General features: G+C 37.3%; 1 protein-coding gene across 2 annotated transcripts in view; it reads right to left on the bottom strand.

The window, feature by feature from the left end:
• Window positions 1-18992, bottom strand: part of csmd3a (CUB and Sushi multiple domains 3a) — a 350983-nt gene that overhangs the window by 167421 nt on the left and 164570 nt on the right. For both annotated transcript variants that reach the window (XM_082150056.1, XM_082150057.1), the window contains exons 31-32: window positions 13075-13191; window positions 1512-1625 (exon numbers count right to left, since the gene is read on the bottom strand). In XM_082150056.1, the coding sequence (XP_082006182.1) occupies window positions 1512-1625; window positions 13075-13191 (231 nt within the window). The remainder of the gene's footprint in view (window positions 1-1511; window positions 1626-13074; window positions 13192-18992) is intronic.

The following is an 18992-nucleotide window of genomic DNA, read 5'->3' as shown; positions in this document are numbered from 1 at the left end:
TCAGGGGTGTCCCTTCCTGAAGTTTGCGATGCTTTTTTTGTGTGTGCAAGTTTTGTCAGGTTTTATGACTTGGACATGGATGTATGGGATCAATATCCCGTCTAAAGTATTGCAGCCACGGATCAAAAAATAAGCGTGAATCAAAAAATGTAAAACACATGTAAAAATATATTGCACAAACTGAAAAAAATAATGCAAAATGATCAGAATAGCAAACAACGTGGTCACGGATCAAAATATAATAAGCGTGAATCAAGAAATAACAAGCATGAATAAAAACTTTGCATAAAACTTAAAGGGATACTCCACCGAAAAATGAAAATTCTGTCATCATATACTCACCCTCATGTTGTTTCAAACCTGTATGAATTTCTTTCTTCTGCTGAACAGAAAGGAAGATATCTAGAAGAATGTGAGTAACCAGACAGTTTTAGATACCATTGACTTCCATAGTAGGAAAAAAATATACTATGGAAGTCAATGGTATCTAAAAACTTTCATTTTTCGGTGGAGTATCCCTTTAAACTTATGGTCATGCTTTCTTAAAAAGTATGTTTTCCTTGATTTTATTACTCTGTACTTTGTGCTCTCTTGCATTTTCTGCTCATATTTTACTCTTTTGTACGCTTGTGCTGTTTTTCTCTACGCTCTTCTTTCTATGTTCTGCGCTTGCTTTCAGAAATGTTGCAGTTCGAATTTCATGTAAATTAGGGCGGGCTTAAGCATCACCATTGGTCCACTAGTTCTAGATTGACAGCTCCTCCTCTAGGAAAATGGCGGCCTCCAAGGCCCGAATGTCAGGGGTATTCCTTCATGAAGTTTGCGATGCTTTTTTTGTGTGTGTGTGCAAGTTTTGTCAGGTTTTATGACTTGGACATGGATGCCCCTGAGTCCAGAGTTCTCGGGTCGTAACCACAGCATGAACAAGACGTATGGCGTTCGGGCATTCTCGTTCTCAAAGCGTCATTGACGCAGCGCAAGTTGCCTCGAAAGGGAACGTCTCAGGTTACGACTGTAACCATAGTTCCCTGAGAAGGGAACGAGACGCTGTGTCACTTTGCCATACATCCTACATCCCTGTGATCGACTTGCTTCGGCTAAACCAGACCGGATGTGCTTTTATCCTTTCCTGGTCGTGACGTTCACTCTCGCCATTGGACTAGTTGACACATGTGCTTCAGACGCAATCACGCGGGGCGTTCCCAAAGCGTCATCAACGCAGCGTCTCGTTCCCTTCTCAGGGAACTAGTGTTACAGTCGTAACCTGAGGCGATTTTTAAGTCAACTTAGTTTCAGCTTTATTTCAGTTAACTGAAATGCTTTGAATAGTTGTAGTTTTAGTAAATGATAACAGGTATGAATGTGTAAACACGTTGCAGCCCGACTGTGTGTCAGAAGCACGTTAACATCGACACACACAGCAGGAACGAGAACTGACTGCGTGGTTTCATGGCATCTGGTCTCGGCAGACGAGCCGTTAGTTGGTGTCCCGCGGTAAACAAAGCCTTTACCTGAGTGAGAGCCGTAGCTGGAGCTGAGGAGCGCAGACTCGGTCGAGGGCCCGTCGAAGATCTCAACCACATCATTAGAGCTCGTCTGGAAGAACAGAAACTGGCCGAAGAGAACTGTAGTGAGAGAGAGAGAAGAGAACTGTAGTGAGAGAGAGAGAAGAGAACTGTAGTGAGAGAGAGAGAAGAGAACTGTGAGAGAGAGAGAGAGAGAGAGAGAGAGAGAGAAAGAGAAGAGAACTGTAGTGAGAGAGAGAGAAGAGAACTGTAGTGAGAGAGAGAGAAGAGAACTGTAGTGAAAGAGAAAAGAGAACTGTGAGAGAGAGAGAGAGTGAGAGAGAGAGAAGAGACTGTAGTGAGAGATAGAGAGAGAGAGAGAGAGAGAAGAGAACTGTAGTGAGAGAGAAAAGAGAACTGTGAGAGAGAGAGCGAGAGAGAGAGTGAGAGAGAGAAGAGACTGTAGTGAGAGAGACAGAAGGAGAGAGAGAGAGAGCGAGAGAGAGAGAGAGAGAGAGAGAGAGAGAGAGAAGAGAACTGTAGTGAGAGAGAGAGAAGAGAACTGTGAGAGAGAGAGAGAGAGAGAGAGAGAGAGAGAATAGAACTGTAGTGAGAGAGAGAGAAGAGAACTGTGAGAGAGAGAGAGAGAGAGAGAGAGAGAAAGAGAAGAGAACTGTAGTGAGAGAGAGAGAAGAGAACTGTAGTGAGAGAGAAAAGAGAACTGTGAGAGAGAGAGCGAGAGAGAGAGAGTGAGAGAGAGAAGAGACTGTATTGAGAGAGAGAGAGAGAGAGAGAGAGAGAGAGAGAGAGAGAGAGAGAACTGTAGTGAGAGAGAAAAGAGAACTGTGAGAGAGAGAGCGAGAGAGAGAGTGAGAGAGAGAAGAGACTGTAGTGAGAGAGAGAGAGAGTGAGAGAGAGAGAAGAGACTGTAGTGAGAGAGAGAGAGAGAGAGAGAGAGAGAGAGAGAGAAGAGAACTGTAGTGAGAGAGAAAAGAGAACTGTGAGAGAGAGAGCGAGAGAGAGAGTGAGAGAGAGAAGAGACTGTAGTGAGAGAGACAGAAGGAGAGAGAGAGAGAGAGAGAGAGAGAGAGAGAGAGAGAGAGAGAGAAGAGAACTGTAGTGAGAGAGAAAAGAGAACTGTGAGCGAGAGAGAGAGAGTGAGAGAGAGAGACTGTAGTGAGAGAGAGAGAGACTGTATTGACACAGAGGAAAAGAGTCTTCAAAACAGGCAATAACTATAAACACGACTGCTGTGTCGCGGTCGTTGGTGTGTGAGATCTGAGTACAGTGTGTTCATTTCTCTGAGGGTCCGTACAGCATCTATAGAAATCTTTCATCCGTCGGCGTCTCTCCCAGAGGAAGGGTTTTGCTGAGATGCTGTTCTTTTCTTTCATAGGATGAAAATGTAAGCAAACATGGCCTTATTTACTTATTTAAGATATATAGACCAATTGAGATGAAAATACAGTAATAGATGAATGTGGATCGATCATTTGATCATCTATCTATCTAGAATCAGAAACAACTGATATGTTCCAAACATTTCCCAAACATCTCCTTTATGAAGTGTCTTTCCTCAGGTTGAACCCCTAACAGAAACGGCGTTCTCCCTTAGTGGCTTTCAAAGGGACCTCGTGTGAAACAAGCAGTTCTAGAGCTAATAAAACTATGAGTATATGACATCTTCAACATTATAGCTCATATTTCTGTCCCACCTTATAGCAGTGTTCCCAACACAATCATCACTTATTGAATTCAGTAATAACCAACTCTACTAAAGTCACCGCACAAAAGCACTAACAAGAGATTCAAACTTCTGCAGGGAAATGCCATAAATTAATCTCGCAACTCCAAATAAAGCTATAAAGCAGTGGAGGAGTCGATACAGGAACTGTAAAGAGAGTAAGTGAACGTGTTTCGCCCGAAGGCTTCAGAACACAGTCTGCCTTCAGGCCATCGGGCGAACATTAGACAGATGATAAAACACCAGAGAGGAAAGGTGAGAAAAACACAGCCATATGTTTGTCATTTCCTATGAATAATTCACAATCACTCTTGCTCTTTCTTTCTACTTTCAGGCGTTTGAAGGAAATGTATTTCCTGTAATTGGATGAGGAACGGTAGTTGCACATTTGTTTCGTTTGAAAGCAGCAGAAAACAATTTCAGCAACATATGAAGTTCACCTGAGGAGGTGAAGCAAAGATAACGCAATAATACAGACGGACTTTCTGAGATCTGATACTGAAGGATCATTACTAAACATCATTTTTTTTAAATCAGTGTTTTTGTCTTGCTTTCCTGTTAAAATAGCTAAACATTACATACATGTACAGTAGTGGCCAAAAGTGCATTGTCAAAGATTTTGTAAGCATATTGTGTAGTTCTGCTTGGAGTTGATTGTTTTTATTTTGCGATAAAAAATGCAATGAATCATGAAACATTTTGCCAACGTAATTTTTTGGCCAAAAATTTAGAACAGTATGAAAATATGAGGGAGTGTCAGAAAATATGGGGGATGCAATACATTTAAGAAAATAGGGAGGGTGTCATAAATGCAAGAAAATATGGGGAGTGTCAGAACAAATGAGGGACGATATAAATGTAAGACAATATGGAGAATTTATTAAATGCAAGGAATTATGGGAGATGCAGAAAATATGGGGGATGCAATAAATGCAAGAAAATATGGGGAGTGTCAGAACAAATGAGGGACGTAATAAATGTAAGACAATATGGAGAATTTATTAAATGCAAGGAAATATTGAAGATGCAGAAAATATGGGGGATGCAATAAATGCAAGCCATTATGGAGAATTTAATAAATGCAAGCCAATATGGAGAATTTAATAAATGCAAGAAAATATGGAGAATTTAATAAATGCAAGAAAATATGGAGAATTTAATAAATGCAAGCCAATATGGAGAATTTAATAAATGCAAGAAAATATGGAGAATTTAATAAATGCAAGAAAATATGGAGAATTTAATAAATGCAAGAAAATATGGAGAATTTAATAAATGCAAGCCAATATGGAGAATTTAATAAATGCAAGAAAATATGGAGAATTTAATAAATGCAAGAAAATATGGAGAATTTAATAAATGCAAGCCAATATGGAGAATTTAATAAATGCAAGAAAATATGGAGAATTTAATAAATGCAAGAAAATATGGAGAATTTAATAAATGCTAGAAAATATGGATGATGTAATAAATGATAATTACATCTAATAATAATATAATTATTGTGGCCGTGGTGACAGATCTCTCTGAGATTAAAAACCACACGTTCGCTGAGACTGTTTGTGACACATTCACATGGTGATGGTTTGTCTCATGAATATTAATTTGGTGATCCTCGACATTGAACTTCCTGGAGTGCCCAGGAACTAATTAATATTCATGAGACAAGTCTTAGCTATCGCTTACATTCCCCCATGTGAAATATATTTCTACTCAACCTTTTTACCCTTGTTTTTATAAATATTTCAATACATCTCCAATAAGTACTAACATAGAGATGAGATCAGAAATATCTGCACTTCAAAAGACAATTTTGACAGCATATATTTGGTTCAAAATCCATCTTTTCATAACTGACTGTTAAACACTCACTGGCACTGACTAATCAAACAGTGTTTTCACTAATTACATCTTCAGTCGGCTCTATTTTAACCACCTCTATTATCAGCAGTCAATAATGAAAACCTCCTGGAATTAATATTTCAGAGGACGAGATGCCAAAGCCCTCTCGGGTGTGTGGTTTGGCAAGCTTAGCCAATCTTATTATAATACAGGTACAGGATATTAGTCCGCAAATCAATATCATGCATCCATTGCACGATTAATCCTGACAGACACAAAGGATGCTGGGTAATTGGGTCTTCTGTTGTTTTTACACAAGAAGTGTGTGGTGTTTGATCTTCACACAATGTCAGATAAGCAACACTGTTCTCCACACACACACAGGTCACACACGATTCTCCCCGAGGACTGATAAATTAAACACGAGTCATGCAGGAACAATCAGAATGATCCCAACACTAGAAAGCTCAGCCTTTTCAACTGGTAATGGTTTATTAAGTCGAGGAAATGGCACTGCGGTTGGCAAGGCAACCACTTCCCATCTCAAACCGGAAAGCTAATCCAGAAGACGTGTTTCCAGCTGAGGTCAGGATTGTGATGTAGAAGGGTAATGGTGAACGTCTGTTCATGTCCTCATCTGACAGCGCCTTCGGGCTAATACCAGTGAACAAATAAATCAGCGATTGTTTCTTCTCAGACGAACTCTGCTGTCTAAGACGATGGACCAACAAACACGGCTTCTTTTGTAGCTGGCTTGGCTTCAGAAGTGTTTTTCATCTAAAATATTTCCATGTTTTCCATATTTTGAAAATGAGCCAAACATCTCTGAGATCAATCTGATATCCCCATATTTTCTTGCATTTATTACATCATATTTTCTTGCATTTATTGCATCCTCATATGTTCTGCATATCCTATATTGTCTTGCATTTATTCAATTATCCATATTGCCTTGCATTTATTCAATTATCCATATTGCCTTGCATTTATTCAATTATCCATATTGCCTTGCATTTATTCAATTATCCATATTGTCTTGCATTTATTCAGTTATACATTTTTTCTTGCATTTATTCAATTATCCATATTGTCTTGCATTTATTCAATTATCCATATTGTCTTGCATTTATTCAGTTATCCATATTGTCTTGCATTTATTCAATTATACATTTTTTCTTGCATTTATTCAATTATCCATATTGTCTTGCATTTATTCAGTTATCCATATTGTCTTGCATTTATTCAGTTATCCATATTGTCTTGCATTTATTCAGTTATACATTTTTCTTGCATTTATTCAATTATCCATATTGTCTTGCATTTATTCAGTTATCCATATTGTCTTGCATTTATTCAGTTATCCATATTGTCTTGCATTTATTCAGTTATACATTTTTTCTTGCATTTATTCAATTATCCATATTGTCTTGCATTTATTCAATTATCCATATTGACACATAGACTCTATTGTGAAGAAAGCCCAACAGAGACTGTACTTCCTGCGTCAGCTGAGGAAATTCAACCTGCCACAGGAGCTGCTCGTACAGTTCTACTCAGCTGTCATCCAGTCCATCCTCTGCACTTCCATCACCGTCTGGTTTGGCTCTGCTACCAAAACCGACCTCCGTAGACTACAGCGGATAGTTCGGACTGCTGAGCGAATCACTGGCACTACCCTTCCCACACTCAAAGTACTGCACTCATCCAGAGTGAGTAAAAGGGCTCGCAAAATCACTCTGGACCCGTCACACCCAGCACACTTTCTGTTTGAACTGTTACCGTCTGGTCGACGCTACAGAGCACCGAGCACAAAAACAACCAGACACAGGAAAAGTTTCTTTCCCCAGGCCATCTACCTCATGAACACTTAAATGTTCCCCTACTGTGGAACAAACATGTGCAATACTTCCCTCAGACATTTCATTATAGCACCTTATAACTTTATATATATTTATAATTTATAATCTTTTATTTTTATTTTATTTTTATTTTTTTCTATTTTTTTATTTATACCTATGTTACTTGTCACTTGTCTTGTCACTTTATATTGTATGTGTACTGGAAGCTACTGTCACCAAGACAAATTCCTCGTATGCGCAAGCATACTTGGCAATAAAGCTCTTTCTGATTCTGATTCTGATTCTGATATTGTCTTGCATTTATTCAATTATCCATATTGTCTTGCATTTATTCAATTATCCATATTGTCTTGCATTTATTCAGTTATCCATATTGTCTTGCATTTATTCAGTTATACATTTTTTCTTGCATTTATTCAATTATCCATATTGTCTTGCATTTATTCAGTTATCCATATTGTCTTGCATTTATTCAGTTATCCATATTGTCTTGCATTTATTCAGTTATACATTTTTTCTTGCATTTATTCAATTATCCATATTGTCTTGCATTTATTCAGTTATCCATATTGTCTTGCATTTATTCAGTTATCCATATTGTCTTGCATTTATTCAGTTATACATTTTTTCTTGCATTTATCACATCCCCATATTTTCATGCATTTATTCAATTCTCCATATTATCTTGCCTTTACTGCATCCCCATATTTTCTGGATTTCCCATTCTTTCTTCTGCATCTCCCATATTTCTCCCATATTTTCTGCATCCCCATATTTTCTTGCATTTATAAAATTCTCCATATTGTCTTGCATGTATTGCATCCCTCATATTTTCTGACACTCCCTATATTTTATTGCATTTATTACATCATTCATATTTTCTAGCATTTATTGCATCCCCATATGTTCTGCATATCCCATATGTCTTGAATTTATTCAATTCTCCATATTGTCTTGCATTTATTCAATTCTCCATATTGTCTTGCATTTATTCAATTCTCCATATTGTCTTGCATTTATTCAATTATCCATTTTATCTTGCATTTATTGCATCCTCCATTTTTTCTTGCATTTATTAAATTCTCCATATTGTCTTGCATTTATTGCATCCCCATATTTTATGCATCGCCATATTTTCATGCATTTATTTAATTCTCCATATTATCTTGCCTTTATTGCATCCCCATATTTTCTGCATCTCCCATATTTTCTGCATCCCCATATTTCTCCCATATTTTCTGCATCCCCATATTTCTCCCATATTTTCTTGCATTTATTCAATTCTCCATATTGTCTTGCATTTATTCAATTATCCATTTTATCTTGCATTTATTGTATCCTCCATTTTTTCTTGCATTTATTAAATTCTCCATATTGTCTTGCATTTATTGCATCCCCATATTTTATGCATCGCCATATTTTCATGCATTTATTTAATTCTCCATATTATCTTGCCTTTATTGCATCCCCATATTTTCTGGATCTCCCATCCTTTCTTCTGCATCTCCCATATTTTCTGCATCCCCATATTTCTCCCATATTTTCTGCATCCCCATATTTCTCCCATATTTCCTTGCATTTATTCAATTCTCCATATTGTCTTGCATTTATTGCATCCCTCATATGTTCTGACACTCTTATGATAACCGTGTCCTCATCACATTCTCCTGTTTCCCGTCAGAACTAAGGTCCACACAGCGTCTGCTCCTTCAACAACAGAGTCGGCGGGTGATCAGAGAATAACTAGACCTTAATGCCGACGGAATGATGGGAAGAAAGGAATCGGCCCGGAGCCGGCTCCGCGGGAGACCCGATGCTACACCTCAATGCTAACACACACACAACTTCAAACACTAGTAGACAACATGAATATAAACCCCCGGCGCTCTGACACGAACTCCGTGTCAATTATTCAAGGCGGTGCAACAGACAGTAACAACAACACTGACGACAAACATTAGCGCTAGCAAAGCGCTGGTATTGGTACAGTTAAAACTCTGTGACTCATCTCTCAGGAGTACGATTCTTCCCAGCGTGTTTCTCGCTAGGCTAAGCCGCAGGCAATGTTCACACTGGCTTTCCAGCGACAGTCGAGGAAAAGTTTTGCACTTAAACAACTCTGGATCTGCTTAGCATTCTCCTCTGGCCCTGTCTCGACTGCTGGCCCACATCGCTTTACAGAGAACAATGTATGCTCATTTTATCTTGGTGTCTGCTACAAAAAACAGGATCTAAACGTGCTTCTCATACTGTACAACTGTCCAAAAAAGCCCAGTCTGCTCTGATTGGTCAACCAGTACATTATAAATATTTTTTTTATTATTATTATTTTATTTTTTTTGCATTTATTAAATTCTCCATATTGCATGGCATTTACTGCATCCCCATATTTTCTGCATCTTCAATATTTTCTTGCATCCCTAATTTTTTTCTGACACTCCCCATATTTTCTTGCATTAATTACATAATTCATATTATCTTGAATTTATTGCATTGCTAACTGCATCTCCCATATTCTCTGACACTCCCTCAACTCTTTGACTTGGGTCATAAAGAAAGTTCATAGTTTCCCGACTCATAATAACCACATTGCGTTGTCACTCATGTTTGTACAATATGATCTTTCTGACAAGGCTTGACCGCACCAGTTCTGCGGGGAGACTCTGAGGGTCACATGCACAAACAGCAATATTTCACACTAAAGAAAAGGTCAAATGAAAAACGCATAATAGGCGCCTTTGATTATGTGTTCAGAGCTCGCTTCTCAAACACTGGCTTTCATGTTAATTGCATTAGCCTGCGGTTTGTTTTCGGTTCTGGAGATTGCCAAGGTGGAACAAGCCGACGCTCAGAGATGGAAACGGGTGATCGTGTGTGTGTGTGTGTGTGTGCGATGGCTTTGTTGAATCCACAGCTACACACGTGGGTGTCTGCAGTCAGTCGTGTGTTTGATGCGCCACTAGCCCGCGGGCACGTCCTCCTCACACTCGTACACACACACACACACACACACACACACACACACCCGTGCCGGAGAGCCACGTGTCCTCGGGCCTGATTCCTGCGCTCACGCTCTCTGGAACGTCTGCCACCAGTTTAAGGGGGTGTGAATTTTCACTGTTGACAGGGAGCAAGTTGGGATTAGCGTGAGCAATGCAACTATATATCCAAGACATTGCGATTGGCATCGAGCTCTGCATAAAACACGAAGCTGTCTGCTGCGGTTTACACAGATCTAATCGAGTCTCTAATGCAGTCGCTCTCACGACGCTGCCAAGATTTCTCACACGCTGGAAACACTCGGGACTCGGGAACAACGGGAACAGATTTTCTTCCGTGCCGCTCAGATGCACAGTGTACGGCTGGTCGACAACTTTCTATAAACACGCGCGCGGGAGTCTAATATGTGCGATTCATGCCTAAGGCGCTCGTTTGGCAGCTGTGAATAATTCAGTTTTCCTTTCAAAAGACAGATGCTGTTTAAAAAATGTCCGGATTTATTATTTGTGACAGAATAATTAAACATTAAAAGCTGGCCACAGAAACGGAGAACTGCCTTATTATTCCGATCAAAAGGTCCTGTATAATTGACGAGTTTAAATGAGAAATAAACACTTCTGACAGTTCTTTTCAGAGACAGGATTATCCCTCAGTTTGAGTCCCGACGTCGAACTCATCTCCAACAGGATGCATCTTTAACTAAATAAAACCTTAATTGAAGTTTTGGTCTTTTTTTTTCCTTTTACTCATTAAAGTCGACATGAAAAACATTTTACTTCCAGAATTGGACATGATAGTCAATGAGAAAAATAAATGCAAATATGAACTTTATAGATTGACTTGCTTCAAAGAGTCTTTGATGAATAGAAAATTTTGGTAACACTTTATTTCAAGTCTTTATGTGTAATGAATTATAAAGGTATTCATAATGTGCATTAAAATGCATTCCATCTTTTCATAAATAAACCAAAGTTAACATGCATTATAATATTGTTCCGTTATTTGTCGTGTGTTTTAATGCATTATAATTATAATTTCTAATGATATTATAACTGTGGTTGAAGTTATCCATAAATTACATTACAAGGCATAATTAATGCATATAGAAAATACTTTTATAATGCATTATATATAAAGGCTTTAAGTAAAGCATTACCGATATGTTTTGTAACATTACTCGTGTCACATTTTTTACCATTTCTTTAAATTCATTTTAAGCTAAGAAACATAGTTTTAAACATTTAATGGAATGTCATTCGCCAATTATTTGCATAAAATATTTGTACAGAAGTACAAAAGTCGTCGTTGTCAAAGACTAAAAATACAATGGAGTGAAAGTCACTAGTCTGACCAAGTTCTATTTTAAATCTGAGAAAGAAAACTCTAAAAGTCTCAAAGTTGAGAGTTTTTTGAAGAGTTGAGAACTTGAGTCATGTTTGATGTGATATTTTAAGAAGACCTTCAGCGTTTGGTGTTTTCTATTCTTTCTTCTTATAGACAGTTATATCATAAGAACGCTTTCATAATCAAGTGAGACGCCTCACGGCATCATCCCCAAACTCTGCCATTTAGTAGAGTTGGGACTTATTAATATGAACTGAAGAGGGTTTGACACTGATAAAAGACATGAAGGGCTACTCGAATAAATGTTAGGATGTGTGTCTTTAAAGCACTTCCACACTTCAGTTTTCTCGGACAGTTCATGGAAGGTTTGAAACTGATACGAAAGTACTTCAAAAGTCAATTAAATATCATTACATATAATTTGGCAATTAAAAAACAATGCATTTCTCTGCACATATGCCGACACTGATGATGCAATCGTACAAATAATGTGTGCAACAAACAGTACGTCATCTAACTCCACTGTGCACCAAACAACCAAAAACATGAATTATGCAAAGTCAATAGTCAGGTAAGCAATAGTCAGGTTAATATAAAAATAATAAATGCATGCAATATTTCCAAAATGGGAGTGTCTGAGAACACTAGTATGCATCCCCATATTTTCTTGCATTTATTAAATTCTCCATATTGTCTTGCATTTATTGCATTTTTCTGACACTCCCCCTTTTCTTGCATTACATCATTCAAATTTTATGGCATTTATCACATTCGCATATTTTCTGCATCCATACATTTTCTAGCATTTATTAAATTCTCCATATTCTCCTGCATTTATTACATCCCTTATATTTTCTGCATCCATATATTTTCTTGCATTTATTAAATTCTCCATATTGTCTTGCATTTATTGCATCCCTCATATATTCTGACACTCCCTATATTGTCTTCCATTTATTACATCATTCATATTTTCTTGCATTTCTATTGCAGAGAACACTAGTAGAAATGTTTAAATTCAATTAAATATTAATATATGGTTACAAAGCAATCGTACTGCCCTGACATTATCGGATGAGAACAGATCTTGATCTGAATAATGATTGTCTTCTGTAGAGAATCTGAATTAGTCTCATCTTTGATGAAGTTTGCATCATTGATTCTGTTATTTAGCTACAGAAGCTTTTGAGTCACATCTCATCTGGTTTCATAGGCTGGTCAAAGTACAACGAAGTGACATTTGCGTCAGCCCACGACTGCAGTATAACAGCTCTATAGTCCGAGCCGCTCTGAAGAGTAGAAGTTTCTCCGGTTCACATAAGGTCACTAAAACATTCTCCTTCGTTTGATCCTGGACGCCTCTGTCTCTCGCTGTGCACAGTCGATGCCGCTTGTTACAAGCAAAGCTAAACAAATATAATGTGTATGCATAAAATATGAGGCTCTGAGCTCTACACATGATCTCGGTCACCCCAGAGACTCGAAGCACAAACCCTTTCAGAAGTCGTGATCCTGGCAAACCAGACCGTCTGAGATTCAGATTTGAGAAGCTCTTTTAGACTAAAGGATTGCTGGCGTTGCGCATACACACATGCGCATTTCATCTGTGACTGCTGTGCCTATTCAATCACAGCAAAAGCAGTTCTCAGAAATGAAAAGATGAAAATGTCCCTCATTAAACGGGTTGTTTTCACAGCGGCACATGTTCTGTACAGTAGCAGCGTACAGTCTCCCATCATAACCCTGACGATGGTGACGTGTGTTGATGTGCGGTTCTTACCGAACTCTCCCGGCACCGAGATCTCGTACACGCAGGACTGGCCCCCGGTGTAGTTGCGAGGGTAGTTAGGGGACAGAACGGTGCCCTCGGACCCCGTCGACCGGCTCCCACACGGAGCTGGAGGAAAACAATAATATCCAAGACACATCATTACAGACCCTTTTAACATGTCCATCTGCTGTCTCTCTGTATTTCTGTTTTAATGCATTTTAAATTTAAATCAAATTTTCTTGATCATTTTTATATGCAAGCCACCATTACTCTATAATCAATTCCCTCTATTAATGTCCTTAACAATTACAGTCTGCACTGAACGAATCATGTTGTTTTCAGTGATCTTTGGATGGATGGATAGATAGATAATGGATGGATGGATAGATAATGGATGGATGGATAGATAGATAGATAGATAGATAGATAGATAGATAGATAGATAGATAGATAGATAGATAGATAGATAGATAGATAGATAGATAGATAGATAGATAAATAATGGATGGATAGATAATGGATGGATAGATAGATAGATAGATAGATAGATAGATAGATAGATAGATAGATAGATAGATAGATAGATAGATAATGGATGGATAGATAGATAGATAATGGATGGATGGATAGAAAGATAATGGATGGATAGATAGATAGATAGATAATGGATAGATAGATAGATAGATAGATAGATAGATAGATAGATAGATAGATAATGGATGATAGATAGATAATGGATGGATGGATAGAAAGATAATGGATAGATAGATAGATAGATAGATAGATAGATAGATAGATAGATAGATAGATAGATAGATAGATAGATAGATAGATAGATAGATAGATAGATAGATAGATAGATAATGGGTGGATAGATAGATAGATAATGGATGGATAGATAGATAGATAGATAGATAGATAGATAGATAGATAGATAGATAGATAGATAGATAATGGATGGATAGATAGATAGATAGATAGATAGATAGATAGATAGATAGATAGATAGATAGATAGATAGATAGATAGATAGATAATGGATGGATAGATAGATAGATAATGGATGGATGGATAGAAAGATAATGGATGGATAGATAGATAGATAGATAGATAGATAGATAGATAGATAGATAGATAGATAGATAGATAGATAATGGATGGATAGATAGATAGATAGATAGATAGATAGATAGATAGATAATGGATAGATAGATAGATAGATAGATAGATAGATAGATAGATTGATAGATAGATAGATAATGGATGGATAGATAGATAGATAATGGATGGATGGATAGAAAGATAATGGATGGATAGATAGATAGATAGATAGATAGATAGATAGATAGATAGATAGATAGATAATGGGTGGATAGATAGATAGATAGATAATGGATGGATAGATAGATAGATAGATAGATAGATAGATAGATAGATAGATAGATAGATAGATAGATAGATAGATAGATAGATAGATAGATAGATAATGGATGGATAGATAGATAATGGATGGATAGATAGATAGATAGATAGATAGATAGATAGATAATGGATGGATAGATAGATAGATAGATAGAAAATGGATGGATAGATAGATAATGGATGGATAGATAGATAGATTATGGATGGATAGATAGATAGATAGATAGATAGATAGATAGATAGATAGATAGATAGATAGATAGATAGATAGATAGATAGATAGATAGATAGATAGATAATGGATGGATAGATAGATAATGGATGGATGGATGAATGGATGGCTGGATGGATGGATGATTGATGGATGGACAGATTAATGGATGGATGGATGGATGGACAGATTAATGGATGGATGGATGGACAGATTAATGGATGGATGGATGGATGGATGGATGGATGGACCAGATTAATGGATGGATGGATGGATGGATGGATGATTGATTGATGGATGGACAGATTAATGGATGGATGGATGGATGGTTGATTGATGGATGGACAGATTAATGGATGGATGGATGGATGGATGGATGATTGATGGATGGACAGATTAATGGATGGATGGATGGACAGATTAATGGATGGATGGATGGATGGATGGATGGATGGATGGATGGATGGATGGATGGACAGATTAATGGATGGATGGATGGATGATTGATGGATGGACAGATTAATGGATGGATGGATGGATGGATGGATGATTGATGGATGGACAGATTAATGGATGGATGGATGGACAGATTAATGGATGGATGGATGGATGGATGGATGGATGGATGGATGGACTGACTGTATCATTTATACTTATAAACACTGAAAATCTGTGCAGGAACACAAATATCAAAGATAATTTGAAATAAAGCTGAAATAATAAAATATCAATTTTAGACAAAATAATAATTCAAAATAATACAATAATAAAATAAAAATCACTGATGTGACGCATTGTTTCCTGTAACTGTTATTTCTATATAAATACATTTTTGGCACATTAAAATTGAATGTGGTTTAAATGTACATTCTCAACAGTTGTTTATGATTTATTTACTTACTGTGCCATCTTTGTAGAAAAATTGCATAATGACATTTGCTCATGGATGGATGGATGGATGGAGTTTATGGTTTTATGCTGATAAATCCAGTGTACATTACAGCTGAATAATATCACAAATTATGAACCCTTATAAAAGACTTGCAATAATCAAATTTTTTGTAAAACTGCCTTGTAATGTTAGAGTTAATACAAAATATACTGACACTTCATTTAAAAACATGTACATGTAGCATAAACAACAGCTACTGTTACTTTGCCTTGGGGCTGAAACTAAATATTTCCCCTTGTGCAGAAAAACTTGTAACCAAGTACATAAAATAAAGTAAAACTTTGACTTTGTGGAAAGTGGAGAAATGAGTGCAGCTTAACCTGAAGTTAAAGCATGTCAAACAATGGCAACATACAGTAGGTGTAAATCCATATAACATGGGCGATATTAATATATATACAGTGAGGAAAATAAGTATTTGAACACCCTGCTATTTTGCAAGTTCTCCCACTTAGAAATCATGGAGGGGTCTGAAATTGCCATCGTAGGTGCATGTCCACTGTGAGAGACATAATCTAAAAAAAAAAATCCAGAAATCACAATGTATGATTTTTTAACTATTTATTTGTATGATACAGCTGCAAATAAGTATTTGAACACCTGAGAAAATCAATGTTAATATTTGGTACAGTAGCCTTTGTTTGCAATTACAGAGGTCAAACGTTTCCTGTAGTTTTTCACCAGGTTTGCACACACTGCAGGAGGGATTTTGGCCCACTCCTCCACACAGATCTTCTCTAGATCAGTCAGGTTTCTGGGCTGTCGCTGAGAAACACAGAGTTTGAGCTCCCTCCAAAGATTCTCTATTGGGTTTAGGTCTGGAGACTGGCTAGGCCACGCCAGAACCTTGATATGCTTCTTACAGAGCCACTCCTTGGTTATCCTGGCTGTGTGCTTCGGGTCATTGTCATGTTTGAAGACCCAGCCTCGACCCATCTTCAATGCTTTAACTGAGGGAAGGAGGTTGTTCCCCAAAATCTCGCAATACATGGCCCCGGTCATCCTCTCCTTAATACAGTGCAGTCGCCCTGTCCCATGTGCAGAAAAACACCCCCAAAGCATGATGCTACCACCCCCATGCTTCACAGTAGGGATGGTGTTCTTGGGATGGTACTCATCCTTCTTCCTCCAAACACGGTTAGTGGAATTATGACCAAAAAGTTCTATTTTGGTCTCATCTGACCACATGACTTTCTCCCATGACTCCTCTGGATCATCCAAATGGTCATTGGCAAACTTAAGACGGGCCTTGACATGTGCTGGTTTAAGCAGGGGAACCTTCCGTGCCATGCATGATTTCAAACCATGACGTCTTAGTGTATTACCAACAGTAACCTTGGAAACGGTGATCCCAGCTCTTTTCAGGTCATTGACCAGCTCCTCCCGTGTAGTTCTGGGCTGATTTCTCACCTTTCTTAGGATCATTGAGACCCCACGAGGTGAGATCTTGCATGGAGCCCCAGTCCGAGGGAGATTGACAGTCATGTTTAGCTTCTTCCATTTTCTAATGATTGCTCCAACAGTGGACCTTTTTTCACCAAGCTGCTTGGCAATTTCCCCATAGCCCTTTCCAGCCTTGTGGAGGTGTACAATTTTGTCTCTAGTGTCTTTGGACAGCTCTTTGGTCTTGGCCATGTTAGTAGTTGGATTCTTACTGATTGTATGGGGTGGACAGGTGTCTTTATGCAGCTAACGACCTCAAACAGGTGCATCTAATTTAGGATAATAAATGGAGTGGAGGTGGACATTTTAAAGGCAGACTAACAGGTCTTTGAGGGTCAGAATTCTAGCTGATAGACAGGTGTTCAAATACTTATTTGCAGCTGTATCATACAAATAAATAGTTTAAAAAATCATATATTGTGATTTCTGTTTTTTTTTTTTTAGATTATGTCTCTCACAGTGGACATGCACCTACGATATATATAAATTAGATCTAATTTAATTTTAACTGTATATATATACATAATTAATGTATCTAATTAAATATAAGATATATTAATAGCATTGTTAACAGCGCTCAGTCATTCATCAACCAGACAGAACAGAATTATAGGCATGACAATAATACTTTTCAATCTTAAACTCTAAAAGACCGTCTTTATAAGATCCAGTCAGGGTTCAATCATCGATTAAAGGCTGTTTGAATTATTTCTCCACAATAAGTGACACAATTTAGCTTAATGCACGAGAGATGGGCAAATATAATTGTGGCAAAAGTGTGATAAAAAGTGATTGGGATCTAATGGAGCCGGCAGAAGCTTTCATCCAGTCATACGACTCTATGAAATATAAATCTTTATTTCAAATGACATTTATAGCCTTTGACTTGCACAAGTGGGAGAGCTTCTGCGGCGTTTGCATTATTTGATGTGAAATCCAAAGTCTGTGTGTGGGTTTATTTACCGCTTATCCCACAATATTCTGCGGGGAAATATTAATTCCAGATGATTAGCGAACAAGACGCTGTGACAGAGTCAATACATCAGAGCGCTAAATCATCCGCTCCTGAGTCAGAGAACTGCATAATATGTGAGTCATGTAATTATTGCTCATCTCTGCAGCCGACAGGAACAGTGTTTACCATGTTCCCCGTCACCTTAAACATCGTCCAGCGCTGCCGCCTCACACATCTATGAACGCGTCTCGAAGGAAGACGTGCACACATGCCGGATCACACTCACACAGAGCACTGACTTGCAAAAGTTGGTGATTTTTCGTTCCTAATGATTGGCTTTATGATTTGAGATGCGCACTGAGGGACTCATACACAGTTATGACATTAAGAGACGGGGGTGAAAACTTTTGCACAGGATGATGATGATGTGTAAATCATGTTATAAATCGAATTATTTCATGTAGTACCGACCCTTCAGAAGAAAAAGATGATCTCTAAATCATACAGTCATCGTTGGAGAGGGTTCAGATGATGCACACATTATTGAGAATTATTTTTAAATGGGTCATTTGTATAAATTCAGCTGTTATCTTGGTTTGTGCAGCTAAAAATCATCTAAAAAAAACAAAAAACAAATTTATGATCCCTATTATTTAGCAGATTATATATATATATATATATATATATTCTATTATAGTTTTTATTAATATTATGAATTCGTTTTTAAACAGTCTTTTTTTAAATTCTTTATTAATTATATATTTTTTCTAATAGTTTTTATTTCTTTAATTATGTCTATTGATTTTTATTCGAGTTTTAGTTTGAGTTATTTTTGTACATCATGTTAAACTAAATGAAAATGAGAAGCGTTGCTTTTGCAACTAGATAAAATAAAATACGTTTATATAAATTCAATATTATATATAGACATAATAATATACATA

The sequence above is a fragment of the Leuciscus leuciscus genome, assembly GCF_965113295.1.
Source record: "Leuciscus leuciscus genome assembly, chromosome: 20".
Classification (NCBI taxonomy): domain Eukaryota; kingdom Metazoa; phylum Chordata; class Actinopteri; order Cypriniformes; family Leuciscidae; genus Leuciscus; species Leuciscus leuciscus.
The sequence above is the reverse complement of the archived record's forward strand: the minus strand, read 5'-3'. Positions and strand labels throughout refer to the sequence as shown.